We start from the raw sequence: 18082 nt of genomic DNA on the forward strand, positions 1-18082 counted from the left end.
ACAAAAACTCTGAGTCAAAGTCAGATAAAAGACTGATGCTAATTTTTAATCATCCTTTAATCTTTAAAAAAAATGTTACAACAAAAGACCAAAAAGCAAAATTATATCGTTGTTACATGTTTCTTTTTAAAAATAACAAACATAATGTACTGTTAGAATATACCACAATTGTCTTCCTTAAAAAAAAACAAAGAAAAAGAAATCAAACGAACCGAAGCCCATCCTCGGAATCTGGTGATAAACCTCCCGTCACACTGCATCTTCACGACCAAGGAAGTTACACACAAGTTTAAGTCCTTATTAATGTTCCAGATGAGTCGCATCGCATTCCTCGATTGCTTTCTGAAGATGAACCGTTGCAGAAAAAGGGATGAGCTCCACCAATCACAACGTACGTCAGTCACAACAAACCAACCAACACCAACGGTGATCGGTGCACGTATCTCCAGGTGCCCTGTGGGCATCAAGGAAGTATGATTTTTTTTAAATGACCACTGGCCTGATTCTAATAGTTGTTGTCTTTGCGCTCTGTGATTGGTGGAACTCCTCTCAGATTTACACCAGTGAGGAAGGGCATAGCTATCACATGACCGTCGGCGTGCCAGCCGATTGGCCTGGGAGGAGATGGTCCGCAGTGCTAAGGGTTCGCTGTGAGACAGTAAGCACAGAGGGCCAGGGTGGGACAGATCAATTCTGTAGTGAGACTTCCTTAGCTCCAGAGCCTGAGTCCACTGTCCACCAGAAGAAACCCTGTGTCTCTCCACGCCATTTCCCTCACCAAGTCCATCACCAAAATGGTGCCTTAAAAAAAAAACCTGCATATCATTTCCAAACAAGAAAACTGTCTCCAGTGCTAAAAAAACAACAACAAAAAAAAAAACAAATAAAATAAAAAAAAAAAAATAAAAAACCTTTTGGAAGCATAATCCTCTAGACAGATAAGTGAAGTATACACAATATTAGGCATTGGCTAGGTCAACACGGACCATAATTATTAATGATATTGACCTAATAAAAATGACGATTAATAATCTGAGACCGACGCAAAACCCGGCGATATGGACAGTGTAACGAGGAAACGAGCGGAGCGGATTGCGGACTGCGAGAAGCCGCAGACCGCTAGGAGGCGGGGCTATACTGAAGGCCATCTCAGAGACTGTAAATCCTTTCTCTAAGGCCGGCCCCCTGGAAAAGTCTAACCGTCAGGGTCATGCTGGACCAATCGCAGGGCAGGGTGGAGTGCAGTCAGGGGTATTTCTAGAGCATAGGCCAATGGCGGAGCGGGACGTAGTGGTTAGAGCTCTGGAAGAGGGAGCAGAGGGGTCCGCAGCTCCAAACTCCACCCGTGTGCTTTTTAAAAAACTACCGTACTGCAACCACAGCAAAACACACAAGTGACAAAATATCCCTGAACTGTTTTTAGCCTGTCTCCTCATTAAGAACAGGTTGAATTCAGCAACAACCCCCAATTTCAGTGAAGTAAAGACTGCAGCGGAACTACCGAGGGTGCACTTTCTCCCAGATCACCCTAAAACTCTTAAAATAGTGACGGTCATCAAAATTCAGTATTGTGCCCTTTTAACCCTTTACACTCCAAGAACCCAGAATACTCTTAATATGCCTCCCTCAGATGAACTGATCTAATTACATGAACCTGTCTCCCTGAAAATGGTCTGTCACCCTCATATAAACACCTCCCATGCTGGCTGTCGCTGCCCCCTAGTGGCAGCACAGGAACTGTGACACACACACAGCCATCCGTCATTAACATGCAGTAATCCCAGCCAGGTGAGTTTACTAAGGTAAGAGCAGGGACTGGGTGATGCGGACGGATGTGCAGACAGAGCAGGTACAGGACAGCCGTACGGCTATCCTAAACTCAGTTTCATAAAGTCTTAAGCTAATGTGTCTTCTGACGTTTTTCAAGCAAATCGGAAATGTTCCCAAAACAGCGATATAAACAAACCAAAAAAAAAGAATTACAATAGTAATAAATAACCATTTGAAAAAAATTCCCTAGAGAGGAAACGAAGTCCGGTTAACGGCCGTCCAGGCGCGCGGCGGCGGCGAAACGTGGCCGAGAAGCTTCGCCACTTCCTCTCAGGCGAGCGCGCGCGGGACGCGGCTCCGCGGGTTTCCCAGCTTCCCTTCCTCCCGTCGTCAAATCAGAACGCTCGAAACGGGCACCTTCGTGGACCTCCCTCTCTTAGGCACGACGATCGGGTCATCGCCTGATGGCAAAAAAAAAAAACAACAAAAAAAACACTCATGAAAACTCAAAAATCATAAGTTAATATGCAGGTCCTCACCGGCATGTTAGCTCAATACGCAATTCATTTAATGTGACTTTCTCTCATTTCTACTGCGTCACAAATGCGACTTAAAATTAAAATTAAATAAATAAATAAATTAATAAAATTAGCTCCACCCTCCAATGATGATGTCACCTAGCCATAACTCCTCCCCTTTCCCTCACTGTACAAAATAAATCCAGAAAGTTCAGTGGAACGGGCAGTTCAGATGAAGCGAAAACAAAATTCCAAATGTTCAGTTTTGTTTTAAATATTGTGAGCGCTTTAAATATTGCTGATCTATGTGGTCACTTCTGGCACTACGATCTTTACTTCACTCTAGTGTGTTTTTCTGCACCTCTACACCTTGAACTGATGCACTTGTACGTCGCTCTGGATAAGAGCGTCTGCTAAATGCCTGTAATGTAATATTGCAAATGGGACCTAAGAAATATAGAGGAAATACAAGATTTCTTGTGACTACACAGCGTTCTCATTAGCAATGTAAATGTCACCAGTTTCATTCACTAAAATAAGACGAGAACTTGTATCCCAATGCCTTCATCGCTTCAAATGTTTTTTAGCAGACAGAGGACAGTGCAGGTTGGTTGGAGGGGGGGGGTGGGGAGTTCTTTTTAGGCATATACTAGTGTACTGTAGTGTCGCACAGAAGACGGTGTGGCACGTTGGTCTTGTGTCTAGCCGGTCAGAGGTGAGAGGGCTGTGTTTCCGTCTGGGCGGTCTCACCTGAGGGTGCGTAGTTCTCCGCCTCGTTCCTGTCTTTCTCAATGAAGAGGGCGGTGGCCAGGAAGAAGGCTCCGCCCACCACAGCCACAAAGGAGCAGAGCAGGAGGGACAGCTGCAGGGAGCGGAACTGCCACAGGTACGAGTCCGACTTCCGCAGGGAGTCCGACACCTGGGGGGGGTTTAGCACACACGCACACACACACATACAGACGCGCGGGCGCGCGCACACACACACACACACACACACACACAGAAGGAGATGCGTCAAAACCAAGCGGCCAAAACCAGACTTTGTTTTTGAAGCTCATTTCCTGGTCTTGTTGTAGTTCCTGGTTGCTCACTAGCGCCACTACGGTTGGCTCCAGTATAGGTGTTTTCATATCCGGTTTCCATGTAAGTCTACGGTACAAATGCGGTCAAAATACAAAGTCAATTAATTTTTCTCATGAGAACAAATAGTCACAACATGTGTATTTTATTCGTCTTATGACTATCCATGGGTCGATTTCATGATTTATTGTGTCATTTGGGCACTGTTATAATATTTGTTGTGGACCAATGAGGTACAGTTTGCGTCACTTCCTGATTACTGCAGAGGACTAAGCTACAGTAAGGGCTCCAGTCTATGGTCACTGGGGTGGGAGGTGGCGCCTCTTGGCCTTGACATTGCGGCTCCGACCACGGTCCACCTGTGCGAAGTCAGAAAATGCAGGCGTCCCATTTCGTAGTGATTTCATTATGGCGTGTGCTATTTACAGCTGCACTAGACGACCATAAAATAATCATCCTCTTAGTAAAAATGACTCGGCTACCGAAAAACCTATTTCCTTTAGCCTACTTAACCAAATAATTCGTTGGCAGAAAGCATAATCAGCTTGCTATATTTGGTAGTCCAGTAGCCTATGCTAAAACAGTTCGCAACTTCGGCTACCAAGCCATTTGACTAGCTAGCTAACCCTAAGCTGCAAATATTCAATCTGTCAAACGTGTTTGACGGCTTGTCAGTCGTGTACATTCCGTAAATGTCTACCTGGGCCATACTTCACGCATGTGACAAAGCTACTATAATCCCGACACTGCAATTTTTTTCAGTTTCACGAAGCGAATTAAGAGTCTTAAGGTTTACTTGCTGAATAACATACAACACACGATGAAATCACACACACAGAATTTAACGAAATGAACCATCTTTGTAAGACTGGCATTTAGAAAGGTGGGGCACTGAGGGTTAACTGTGGGAAGGAAAGAGTGTGTGAGCCAATTAGGGGGAGGAACAGAGTGTGTGGGCCAATGAGGGGGAGGGACAGAGTATGTGAACCAATGAGGGCGAGGGACAGAGCGTGTGAGCCAATGAGGGCGAGGAACAGAGCATGTGAGCTAATGGGGGGGGGGGGGGGCAGAGTGTAAGAGCCAATGAGGGAGAGGGACAGAGTATGTGAGCCAATAAGGAGGTAGGGGGGGGTTGTTTCAGCCAATAGGGCGACAGTACTGACCACTCCAATGAGGTAGGGGCTCCCTGCATCCCCCAGCAGGTGGGAGACCACAATCTGAAAGGCTTCAGCTGTTGAGCGGCGTGTTGGCACGACAACGTACTGACACAGAGTGGGGGGAGGGAGAGAGAGAGAGAGAGAGAGAGAGAGAGAGAGAGGCAAGTTTGACCTAGTTAGCTCACTTCCATAGCGAGGAACAGCACTTTTTCCACATTCACCACACAGCCACTGTCCTGCGTGCTATTCCAATACCAGCCCCTTCACAGCTCACGCATTTATAAAGCTGCTAAACGGAAGTGAGAAATGACTTCGGTTTCACATTGCATAAGTTCTACAAATTTATTAACATCAAGATATACAACACATTTCCTGTGCAGAACCACAGACCTGCAGTCAGTTCCTTAGGGCACATTCACAAGCACTGGTGTACCTTTCCTCTAACAAATACAATCCGAAAGACATTAGCAAAGGTCGTAAGACACGTCTCTTCAGACTCTACCTTGACTAACTTTAACACTGCACTGCCCTGCAGGGCAATCAAGCAGGACTTTCATGTAACACCTGTATCTTCATCTCTTGTAATCGTGCCTCACTTCTAGCTAACTTAGCCATAGTTTTACTGACTTAGCCAAAGCTTTACTGCATAAACTGGACTTGAGGTTCATGGCTATGGATAACTGATACTTCATGAGAATTGTACCTTATCTGACCTGTGCTATGTATTTGTACCAGTGACCTTCAGTATGCAGTTATTGTGCGTCACTTTGGATAAAAGCGTCTGCCTAATAAAATGTAATGCACAGACATATATGTGAAACGTGTATTTTAACATCCCTGTAGTACAGATATGGAGTATACTGCAATATACTGTAAATATATGCTTTTTGGAAAATAAAATGCTCACATTTCACATCAATTTATCGTTCTCAATATATTGCAATATCTGAAAGTGGCAACAATTTTTTAAATATGTGTGCATATTCTGTGACGCGTTGCAAATATATTGAAAATATATTTTATTTGAATGTACTGCACTGCGTTCCATGTCCAGGTGGGGTAAAAGATGCACACTGAAGCACGAAAGTGAATCATGACCCTGAACAATGTGAACTACAGAGAGCTGAATAAAAACCGTTGACTTCAAACGACTCTGCAACTGCAAATCTGTCACTCTCAGAAACGGCTGAATTCAAACAACTGCAGCTGCAAATCTCATTCTAGGAGAAGGCTGAATTCAAACGACTCCGCAGCCGCAAATCTGTCGCTATGGGAAACGGCTGAATTCAGACGGCTCTGATTGGCCGGACGTTCTCTCCCAGCGTTGGGACCCGGAGCAGAACGGTGGCCCGCAGGAAGGCCGGCGGTTGCGCGAGCGTGTGTGTGTGTGTGTGTGTGTGTGTGTGTGTGAGCGTGTGTGAGCGTGTGTGAGCGTGTGTGAGCGTGTGAGCGTGTGTGTGCGTGAGCGTGTGTGAGTGTGAGCGTAAGCTCCATGACAACGCAGGGGGGCAGGATGAGAGGCAGACTCACCAGCAGTATGTCCGCCACTATCGCCCAGTTCATGGACAGGAAGGTCTCTCCAAAGAATATAAACACCTGGGAGGGAACAGAGGAATCAAAATGAAGGGAGTGAGGGACCAAGAGAAATACAGAGAGAGAGGGAGATTCTGGCAATTTTTACGAATGTATTTTATGCCAATAAAGCTTGTAAAATGTTGAATCTGAAATTGAGAGGGGGGGGGGGAGACGCTCTTACATAGGCGGCGATAGAGAGAGAGAGAGAGAGAGAGAGGCATCAAGGGTTATTCTACAAAATTATTGAAAGTGGTGTAGGGGGTAAAACCTATGATCTAATAAAATCAATGTATACAGGGAACAAATGCGGCATAAAAATTGGCAACAAAAGAACAAATTTCTTCTCTCAGGAACGTGGAGTAAGACAGGGCTGCAGCCTTAGCCCAACACTTTTCAATATTTATATTAATGAATTGGCAAACATATTAGAAAAAGCTGCAGTGCCTGGTCTCACTCTACACAACTCAGAGATCAAGTGCCTGTTCTACGCAGATGACCTGGTTCTCCTTTCCCCCAGTGAACAGGGGTTACAGAAAAGCCTAGACCTGCTAGAACAATACTGCCAGACCTGGGCCCTGGCAGTAAACCTTAACAAAACTAAAATTATGACATTCCAAAAAAGATCCAGATCTCAGGGAACAAAACACAAATTCATGTTAGGAACACACTACATTGAACATTCCTCAAATTACAATTATTTAGGGCTAAAAATCAGTTCTACAGGAAACTTCAACATTGCAGTGAATGAACTAAGGGAGAAAGCACGCAGGGCCTTCTACGCCATAAAACGACAAATTTGTGTAGAGATTCCAATTAGAATTTGGCTTAAAATCTTTGGAGCTGTAATCGAACCAATTGCTCTTTATGGCAGTGAAGTGTGGGGTCCACTCATCAGTCAAGAATTTGGCAAATGGGACAAACATCCAATTGAAACCCTGCATGCAGAATTCTGTAAACATATCCTGAAATTACATAGAAACACAACAAACAATGCATGCAGGGCAGAATTAGGCCAATACCCATTACTTATCAAAATACAAAAAAGGTCAATCAAATTTTGGAAGCACCTAAAACAAAGTGACCCCCACTCATATCAATACAAAGCCCTGCAATACCAAGAGTTGAGCAAAGCAAACAATCCCCTCACTCAGCTGGTCCTGAGCCTTAGTTCCCCACATACACTAACACACACTAACACCTCACCTGCTCAGGATCAGAACAAAACTACAAACATAATTAGAATAAACCAAATTGCAACACAGCTGAAACAGAATTATATAACCTACTGGGAAACTAAAACAAAATTGCAAAGTAAAATGAAATGTTATTTGGCCCTAAAAAGACAGTATGCTGTAGCGAACTACCTGACCACAGTTACTGACAAAAAACTGAGAACCACCTTGACGAGGTACAGACTCAGCGAGCACCACTTAGCCATAGAAACTGGCAGACACAGACAATCATGGTTGCCAGAAGAAAATAGATTGTGCCAACAATGCAAAGGCAACCAAATTGAAACGGAAAAACACTTCCTAATGGAATGCACAAAATTTGACCAAATTCGCCAAAAATTCTACCAAAAAATAATCCAGAAATGTCCCCAATTCAATGATATACCCAATGACGATAGATTACCCTACCTATTAGGAGAAGAAAAAGGCTGCTGCATATTAGCAGCACAATTTGTGTTCTCTTGCCATACTCTGAGGGACAATGTGTGACCACCTCATGCACTCATGCACACATTTACACACAGCATACACACGTACAAGCAGACACATAATATTCACTCATGCACATAACACACAGATAGTCAGACACACACACACACACACCTAACATCACTTACTGATATTTTTGTATATATTTTTTTATTTTTATTTTATTTTTATTTTTATTTTTTTAATATAACGGATTAACTGTATATAGTTGTATGTTATAACCACTGCTTTGGCAACACAAGTGCCTATATTTGTCATGCCAATAAAGCACTTTGAAATTGAAATTGAGAGAGAGAGAGGGAGGGAGAGAGAGAGAGAGAGGGAGGGAGAGAGAGAGAAAGACAGGGAGAGAGAGTGGCTCTTACGCAGGTGGCAATAGAGTGATATAGACACAGAGAGAGAGAGTGGCCCTTACATAGGTGGCGACGGTGCTGGCCTGCGCGAAGACGATGGCGAGGTAGAGGAAGGGAGCGGCCAGGAGCAGGCCGGCCGCACAGACCAGCGGGTCGGCCCGAGGGGTCCTCATCCTCAGCCTCCTGCTCACCTCCACGCCGCTGGCCACGCCCAGGACTCCCGTCACACAGGTAATTATCCCAAAATACAGGCTGGGGGGGAGACAACACGTGTCTTTCACTTTTCATCTGTCCGTGAGATGCCAGCACTTAATACTACTGCTACTTCATGACTCTGCCGAGGTGCATTCAAAATGAGTCAAAGAGTGAGTAACACAGGGGCTGATGGGAAATGAAGTCTTTGAAGTAAGGAAATAAGGAAATTTCCAGTATGTTTACAACTGGATGTGGTTAAAAATAAGAAATAAAAAAACATTTATTCAACATATATAGACTACACTTATACTAGCATAATTATAATTCTAACCACTGAGGGAAATGTATGAATATTTGATAATTTCCCATATTTTTGAACACCTTGATGTGCTGCATTAACACAGCCATTTTGATTTTCTGAAGTCTGCCTTCCCAGTACAGCTCCAATGACCTTGTGTTGTTTCTAATCAGTCTAATCTGTTTGCATTTGCTCTTCTGTTTCATACCTAATGCAGCAAAGAATGAGTGTTGTAATAAGCAGAAAGGTTAGTAAAGTCCATTTCAAACGCTCTCTCACAAGTCATATGTTTTTCTTGTGTTGTGTTACAGATAAAACAAATCTTCCCCTTGGACTTTAGAGCAGAAACTAGATTGGATTTATATAAATCGACAGAAACAGAACCCATGATCTTGCATGACTGGCTGAACACAATCTGCTCCTCCAGTATGAAGGACGGGGCAGATTTCTCGAGTGTTCCCACGCTCCACTGTCGTATGGCAGCAGTGCGTTTGCCACTGCAGGGTAATGGGGCACAGCTCCCGCGGATCTGCTGAATCTGAGCGGTGGAACTGCTCTAAGACATCGCTGACCCCTTCCTCAAGCAGGACCATTTACCGCATCCCCATCCCGGCCCCTAACCCTCTTAGCCTCCAATGCCCTCGGCCTCTAACCCTCTCAGCTTCCAACACCCTCAGCCTCTAACCCTCTCAGCTTCCAGCACCCTCAGCCTCTAACCCTCTCAGCCTCCAATGCCCTCAGCCTCTAACCCTCTCAGCCTCCAATACCCTCGGCCTCTAACCCTCTCTGCTTCCAACACCCTCGGCCTCTAACCCTCTCAGCTTCCAACACCCTCAGCCTCTAACCCACTCAGCCTCCAACACCCTCAGCCTCTAACCCACTCAGCCTCAAACACCCTCAGCCTCTAACCCTCTCAGCCTCCAATACCCTCAGCCTCTAACCCTCTCAGCCTCCAATGCCCTCAGCCTCTAACCCTCTCAGCCTCCAACACCCTCGGCCTCTAACCCTCTCAGCCTCCAACACCCTCAGCCTCTAACCCTCTTAGCCTCCAATGCCCTCAGCCTCTAACCCTCTCAGCCTCCAATACCCTCGGCCTCTAACCCTCTCAGCTTCCAATACCCTCAGCCTCTAACCCTCTCAGCTTCCAACACCCTCGGCCTCTAACCCTCTCAGCCTCCAACGCCCTCGGCCTCTAACCCTCTCAGCCTCCAACACCCTCAGCCTCTAACCCTCTCAGCTTCCAACACCCTCGGCCTCTAACCCTCTCATCCTCCAATACCCTCAGCCTCTAACCCTCTCAGCCTCCAGCACCCTCAGCCTCTAACCCTCTCATCCTCCAACGCCCTCGGCCTCTAACCCTCTCAGCCTCCAGCACCCTCAGCCTCTAACCCACTCAGCCTCCAACGCCCTCGGCCTCTAACCCTCTCAGCTTCCAACACCCTCAGCCTCTAACCCTCTCAGCCTCCAACACCCTCAGCCTCTAACCCACTCAGCCTCCAACACCCTCAGCCTCTAACCCACTCAGCCTCCATCACCCTCAGCCTCTAACCCTCTCATCCTCCAATGCCCTCGGCCTCTAACCCTCTTTTTTTTCCCAGTTTCACCTGTACACAGGAACACCTGCTACACTGCCTCCTGTCAAAGGTGTTGCCTGTCTCCAGCCACACCCGTTTGAAGGCGTTACCTGTCCTCGGACTCACCTGTCGGAGGTGTCGCAGGGCCCAGAGCGGCAGGGGGGCTTTTCTCCGGTGAAGATGGCGGCCCTGAGCAGGAAGGCTGGGGCCCAGAGGGCCAGAGACCCCGTCACAAAAGCCACGGCGGTAAAGCCAAAGGTGGAGAGGATGAAGCTCTTACTGCGGGAGAGAACACAGCCGCAAACATAAACTATACACATGGAACACAACCGCAAACATAAACTATAAACATTGAACACAGCCACAAACATAAACTATAAACATGGAACACAGCCACAAACATAAACCATAAACATGGAACACAGCCGCAAACATAAACCATAAACATGGAACACAGCCGCAAACATAAACCATAAACACGGAACAGTAAAAATGCAAACACAAACACGGTTAATAGGGTAACTGCTATGGTTTGAGGGGCAGAAGAGCAGATTGTGACGGTGGTTTGGGGGCAGAAGGGCAGATTGTGACGGTGCATTGGGGGCAGAAGGGCAGATTGTGACGGTGCATTGGGGGCAGAAGGGCAGATTGTGAAGGCGCTTTGAGGGCAGCGGGGCCTACTTTTTGCTGAGGGCCTGGATGTCCGCAGTCCAGCTGGTCCTGTGCAGGCTGTGCTCTGGACGAGCCTCGATGGCTCCTCTCTTGGGCTCTTTCACCACCACGAAGAGCAGCAGCACCGCCAGCAGTCCCAGACCTGGGGTTACCTATAGGGACAGGAGCAGGGGTGATGCACGCATGTACATGCGCACACACGCACACACACATACATACACTTGAACATGCAAACGTACGCACACGCACACGCATGCACACGCACGCATGCACACAAATAGACTCACCCGTAGAGCCCAGTGCCAGTCCTGAGCCACATCATCCACTTTGGAGCCCACAATGTAGCCAAAGCCACTGAGAGAGGAGAGAGGAGCGCGTAACAGTCATTTAAAATAACCCTAGGCTAGGCTATAGAGAAGCAGCGCTGTATGTGCAGTGTGCAAGGCTATAGATAAGCAGCTATATGCTGTGCGCTAGGCTACAGAGAAGCAGCACTGTGCAGTGTGCTAGGCTATAGAGAAGCAGCGATATGCTTTGTGCTAGGCTATAGAGAAGGAGCACTGTGCAGTGTGCCAGGCTATAGATAAGCAGCTATATGCTGTGTGCTAGGCTATAGAGAAGCAGCTATATGCTGTGCGCTAGGCTATAGAGAAGCAGCTATATGCTGTGCGCTAGGCTATAGATAAGCAGCTATATGTAGTGCTCTAGGCTATAGAGAAGCAGCTATATGTCGTGCGCTAGGCTATAGATAAGCAGCTATATGCTGTGCGCTAGGCTATAGAGAAGCAGCACTGTGCAGTGCGCTAGGCTACAGAGAAGCAGTTATATGCTGTGCGCTAGGCTACAGAGAAGCAGCTATATGCTGTGCGCTAGGCTACAGAGAAGCAGCTATATGCTGTGCGCTAGGCTACAGAGAAGCAGCTATATGCTGTGCGCTAGGCTACAGAGAAGCAGCTATATGCTGTGCGCTAGGCTACAGAGAAGCAGCTATATGCTGTGCACTAGGCTATAGAGAAGCAGCTATATGCTATGCTAGGCTATAGAGAAGCAGCTACATGCTGAGCGCTAGGTTATAGAGAAGCAGCTATATGCAGTGCGCTAGGCTATAGAGAAGCAGCTATATGCTGTGCGCTAGGCTATAGAGAAGCAGCCATATGCTGTGTGCTAGGCTATAGAGGAGCAGCGCTGGATATGCGGTATCCTAGGTTACCACTGACAGGCACTCTACTCTCAGTCTTACAGCTGAACTCACCTGCCCACAGGGATGGCAAAGTAGAAGACTGACAGCATCCTGGTCCTCTTCTCCTTGATGAAGAGGTCAGCAATGATGGTGGGGGCTATGGTCGAGTAGCTGGCCTCTCCCACCCCTACCAAACCCCGAGTGAGGAGCAGCGCCCAGAAATGCTGACAAAGCAAGAGCAGAGGGGGTACTCTGAAATTTGGCACTCTTATCTCTAACTGCTGTTCCGTCAGAGAGTAACCCAAGTAAACACGGCCTCTTTTGCTTTTGCATGCTACAAATCAATCATCTACATTCTGTCATGCTCGGCAAAAACCACTCTTCTGGTCAGGTGTTGTAATACAAGTCCCATCAACCACTTCACCGACACCTCACAGACATCACAGACAATGACTCTGCAGTGAACTATGGGAAAATAAGGGATTGTACTGACACGTCAAACTGCTTGACTGACAGAGGATAAGTACCTCCTCATGTATACATGGCTAATTTCGAAATCATAAAGATCAGGTGTGATTCTACAGAACATTCTCATCAAGCAGAACATTGCATATGTTTTTTCCAAAGTATTATCATGTTCAAAAATACATGTTTTTGTGTGCAAATTTTCCCTACAAAACAGATAACGTACTACCAGAAACGAACATACAGTTAACAGGACGAATGTGCCTGCGTTGTGGTACAGTTAGCAGGGTACACAGGCCTGTGTTGTGGTACAGTTAGCAGGGTACACAGGCCTGTGTTCTGGCACAGTTAGCAGGATAAACATGCCTGTTAAAAGGAGGACAGGCATAAGTAAGAACTCACATCTTTGGGGGTGTAGGAGCTGGCTAAAGTCACCAAAGCCCAGAAGCTGATGCCAGCACACATTATCAGCTTCCTGTTGTACCTGTCGCCAAGGTAACCAAACACCGGAGCCAGAACCATATAGCTGCAGATAAACACTAATAGAGAGAGGGAGGGAGGGAGGACAGAGAGAGACAGAAAGGAAGAGAGAAGCCAGATAAAAGGTTCATGCATTCCCCAAGTCAGCTATAACAACCCCAGCCTTTTATGAACACAGGGATGGCTGAGCACCGATGCCTGACAAGTAAGTAACTTTTATTTATATAGCACCTCTCACAGACAAGAGTCAAGAGTGCTTCACAATTATAGACCCTTCCCACAGTGCATCACACCGAATTACTGAACACAGCAACATGCTACCACCAAAGCTCAGCTCAAGGGTGAACAAGGAGAGCGGGAAAAGCTCACTCTGTTTACTCTCTTTACTTTCTACCACCCTCACCCCCACCTTCATCCTCCTCATCCCCACCTTCATCCTCCTCTCCTGTCCTCCTTCGGCAGAGAGGCTGGCGGAGAACTCCGCCGCCGCGGTGATTTTAGCACTGGCACCGGGCAGAATGACCCCCCCCCCCCAACCCCACCCCACCCCAGCACTCAGCAGCACTCAACACCAGGGCCCGGGCCTCATACTGAACGGCTGAACACCCCCGGCACTGAACACGCTCTGCGAGGACTGAACCCTACCTGTCTGCAGGAGCCCAGAGTCGCTGTCGTTAATCCCGAAGAACTGCTCAATGTCTGGAAGGACACCTGAGACACAGAGACCAAGGGGATTATGGGTAGGACCTGCCACAGTGTCCCATAATTCACAACAGGGCACAAATAATACGACTATGACTTTAATTATAATTAGTATCATTATTAATCTGCTCATAAATGTCTATCTGTTCATTACTAATAGCATCAATAACAAATAATCAAATCAAATAATGATATCTATTTATTATAACTAAAGCAATGACTCACAATAATAATAATGTAATTACATTAATATGGATTATCACTATAATGAATATGAATGGGATTATTATTATTAACAGACGGAAAGCCTGAGGGAGTTGCGATGGGAATGTGCTGATTGGGATCTATCTGGACCCCACACAGACACAGGGAAGAGGAGTGCTGTACCAGCCACAGTGAATCGGTCCATGTAGTTCAGCAGGTTGATGTAGCAGAGCACGCCCACGGTCAGATAGGCCCTCCGATTGGACACCCCGCTGGCCGACTCCTCTGCGCCGAGCCCCGCTTCCGGCTCCCCGGACCCCTCCGCCTCGTTGTCGTCGTCGTCGCCGAAGAAGGGCGTGGCGTCGGAGCTGGGGTCGGTGTGAGCCATCACTGCTGCGGGGACGAAGCACAATTACAGTAGGTTTAGGGGACTGGGCAAACCATGATGAAGAACAAGGGTTAAAAAAAAAATTTTAAAAACACATTTTCGCTAAACGCATTCACACTGAGCACTTTAAACCCTGTGCACACTGATTGCACTTTAAAGCAAATTCACACGAAAGGCTCATTAACAATGAAGTTCACTTTCTGGGGTATTCCGACATCACTTCATTTTTAGTGCATGTTTTCAATTGGTCATGTGTGGTGAAGCATATTTTGGACATCTACCGAAGTTTCCACTTTCCAGTGGCTAATATTTGGCCATTCAAGGGTTGTTCTCGAAGGGGAAAAAAAGGCATTTCAAGCAAAGTGACTTTATACAACCTTTGTAAGCATATAACGTCGCTGTATGTTTGTATATTACCCAATTGTTTTTCAAAAAAACTTTGTTGCATCTTATTTTGACTGGAACTATTTTCCTATTCTGTTGCTTTGGCAGTTACTCAAATATTGGGAATTGAAAGGTCAAAGATAAAACTCGTGACACATGTTTAACCACCTCTGTCATGAGGAAGTGTGGGGTGTTTGTTTGTGTATGTGTGTAACCATGATTGCATGAGAGAGTATGTGTGTGTCTGTCTGTGAGCATGAGTGTGTACGCATGTGAGCAAGTGTGTGTATTTTGAAAAAAAGCCCAAAAACTATAGTGCCCACTTGGCAGATATAGGGTGTATATAGTCCCCTCATGGTGACATAGATTGTGCGTGTGTGTGTGTGTAAACAAAGTTTCGTACCTACTAAATTCCCGGAAAAGACACAAGGTTACATTAACACAAACACAGCAGATAAGTTTATAAGTATATGTATACTATCCGTATATGTATAAGCATAAGGACACATTATTAACTGAAAAAAACATGAGCACAGTTAAGAAATAGCCAGACCAACTGCAACACAAAGCTGAGAGAAGAGAGAAATGGAGGGATCGCTGCTTCCCTTTATCGCCGCCCTGAGTCACATGCACCCTCTGGCCCACATGCCCAAACAACACCCGTGTGGGTCTCTCATTGTTCCCAATCTGCTTTCGCTAACGGGCACAATACAAATTATGAGTCACAAGTTCAGAAATATGACACGTTTAGGCTGGTTCTGGTAGGCTCTCACAAACTTACAAACAAACCAGACAAGGAAACAAAGCATAGACACTAGTGCTGCTATCTACAAAACCATCAATAGCCCACAAGACACAAAAAGACATACCGATTCTGAGATGGGCATATATGGCAAACAACTGACCCTAAATCAGGGGTTACTACCCTCAAATACCTCCAAATATTCTGGTTTTTATTCCGACCTGAATTGCATTTCTGATGTATTAAGATCTGTTATGTTTTTTAATTAAACACGTTTAATTTCTAATGAGGGATAGTTTGTCCTCTCAGTGCTATATTGTTGAAAACATTAGCTGAATTGAACTGAATGTTGATTGAATACAGGCCGTGGTCACCAAAGCTATACCATTTGTGGAAAATTAGTTGCAAGTGAAAGCAGGAGCCAAACTAGCATTGTGTTTTAGAAAGCAATAATCAAGTTAAATATTCAAGACACAGGTTGGAATGAAAGCTAGCACACAAGGACCCGCTCTAGGGTCACAGTTGAAAACCCCTGAGGCAAATAACTGGATCTCAGACTACACTCACTGCAAGCTGTGGTTCTTCGCTGTTGTTCACTCAACAATGTTTAATACTCATTGGCGTAGTTCTCCTTTTCTAGTTTGTACAACGTTTTGATGTTCAGTCGTCGGTTGATGTTCAATAGGCTAGTCGACATGCAGTCAATCGAGTGGACACTTCATGCAATTTCTGTATCTCTAGGGAATTCCTGCACATCGATCCCTGATCTTTGCACTTGTGTCTGCATTTCAAGTCACCACGGATAAGAGCATCAACTAAATTGCCGGTAAAGTACCCCTCTCAGGTTAGCCAGTGTATGTGGATATTAGTTTCCGTTTAATCCGCAGTCTATTAAGACCTTGAGGGTAAGGTGTGTGTATAACGAATGAACGGCTGAATGATTCACTGACGCCCAAACACCAATGCATCAATGCAGCCCTCCAAGACTGGAGTTTGACACTCAGACCCTAGCTATAGACTACCTGGGATATACTGTGCAACGGCTTTCTTTATGCAATATTTAAGTCGATAGTATAGCAACTAGGCTATCTTCTTCTTTTTAGATACGTGGTGCCTTTTTTAAGTCCTCGTTAAAGATCCCAAGCACATTTGTCGGCATTTAGCAGACACTTCGACCCTGAGTGACCTACACAGATTACGTTTTAATTTTACATACTATGCATTTATACAGCTGGATATTTACTGAAGCGATTCGGGTTAAGTACCTTTCTCAAGGGTACAACAGCAGTGCACCAGTCGTGAATTGAACACCCAAACTCTGAAGAACAAGTCCAGTTCACAAACTATTATATTACACTTCCGCCCTCATCATATGATTACAGTTCGGCACGTGTAAAGTTCATTAAACCAAACACTTAGCTGGCCAAAATCTTCTCCTTCAGTCCCATTAGAGAATATAGATGATAGACGGTATGTAGCCAGTTAAATCAGGAGATTACAGACACGGCATCCCAGTTTAAGAACGGTGTGGAAGCCAAAGCTAGCTAACTTGGATATACTGATGAAAATAACTTGACAATAAGAACAGGTTTGACAATCCTTATTCACCAAACAGTAACCTTGTCGTGGCAATGTGAGACCGTAAAGGAGTCATTACTAATAATGTAACAGAACGCAAACTGTACAGGTAGGTTTCAGCCTATTCCATAGCCTTAGCCATCGCACAAGCTAAGTAACACATAAATAGCTAGCAACTGGTTGTTTAAACACATTTAACAAGCTAGCAATCCGCAATGCACAAACCTACTTTGCCTATGTAGATATTAATTCTCAGCTAAAGATAATCAACTGATCTTTGCCATTTATTTTCTAGTCGGCTAGACTAATGATAGCTAGCTAAGCTACTCTAGCGACATAGCCTTAGCTACGATTTTGTTTTGTTTACCTGACAATCAGAGCAGTGATCTGCAAAAACCGGAGGCGTTTTGATGCCTTTGTATTTCTTTGCCCTTCGTTTTAACGCCACTTCGGTTGTTTTCACACGTAGTGTGTTGCTTTCTTTCAGTTCGAGTTCCAGTTTATGGACATTGATGTGCTTGTCTACGTTAGTCAGCTAACTGGCTAACTGCGGCGTTGCTTTGGGACACTCGCTGCCGCCATGTTTAATTTATATCATCAGCTCTCACATGACGACTATTGCCACACCAGTCTGACATCAGGAGGGGCCAGGACGCAATCAGCAGTTTTCTGCACGCGCATCAATTTTTCGGGTACATTTCAGGGGCGCTGGAAGATATTTTGTCCGGGGCGGGGGGTTGTGTGGCTACCGACGGAAATGCTAGTGACGTCACCATTTCAATATTAGTTGGTTTAATAAAATTCGTTGGAAAAAAAAATGTAAAAAAATTAAATTTGTTGAACAAACAGGGAGGGTCTTGAAACTAAGTAGTTTAAATTTCAACTTGGTGCACATGATCACATAGCTATGCAAAACATACATTTATAATATAAAGTTTGCACAAATGCAAATAATGCTCCTTCACAATTCAAAATAAACAAAAGTCCATGCACAAACACACTGCATGTAGAATAAAAACAGTGATTCACGACACTGGACTAAACAA

General features: G+C 45.5%; 1 protein-coding gene across 2 annotated transcripts; it reads right to left on the reverse strand.

The window, feature by feature from the left end:
* Positions 1-39: 39 nt before the first annotated feature.
* On the reverse strand, positions 40-17732 carry spns1 (spinster homolog 1 (Drosophila)). 2 transcript variants are annotated; one of them, XM_035398140.1, is made up of 13 exons: positions 17404-17732; positions 14128-14334; positions 13684-13749; positions 12961-13097; positions 12166-12317; positions 11201-11267; positions 10923-11065; positions 10368-10520; positions 8237-8426; positions 6056-6121; positions 4532-4630; positions 3039-3207; positions 40-2231 (listed from the first exon to the last, which is right to left on the reverse strand). In XM_035398140.1, the coding sequence occupies exons 2-13, from the start codon at positions 14330-14332 to the stop codon at positions 2161-2163; spliced, it is 1518 nt and encodes a 505-aa protein (XP_035254031.1). In that variant the 5' UTR covers positions 14333-14334; positions 17404-17732; the 3' UTR covers positions 40-2160. The 2 variants fall into 2 exon arrangements, with proteins under 2 accessions (XP_035254031.1, XP_035254030.1); XM_035398139.1 differs by having other exon boundaries at positions 14128-14337; positions 17404-17730.
* Positions 17733-18082: the final 350 nt, after the last annotated feature.

This window comes from Anguilla anguilla, chromosome 17 (assembly GCF_013347855.1).
Source record: "Anguilla anguilla isolate fAngAng1 chromosome 17, fAngAng1.pri, whole genome shotgun sequence".
Lineage (NCBI taxonomy): Eukaryota > Metazoa > Chordata > Actinopteri > Anguilliformes > Anguillidae > Anguilla > Anguilla anguilla.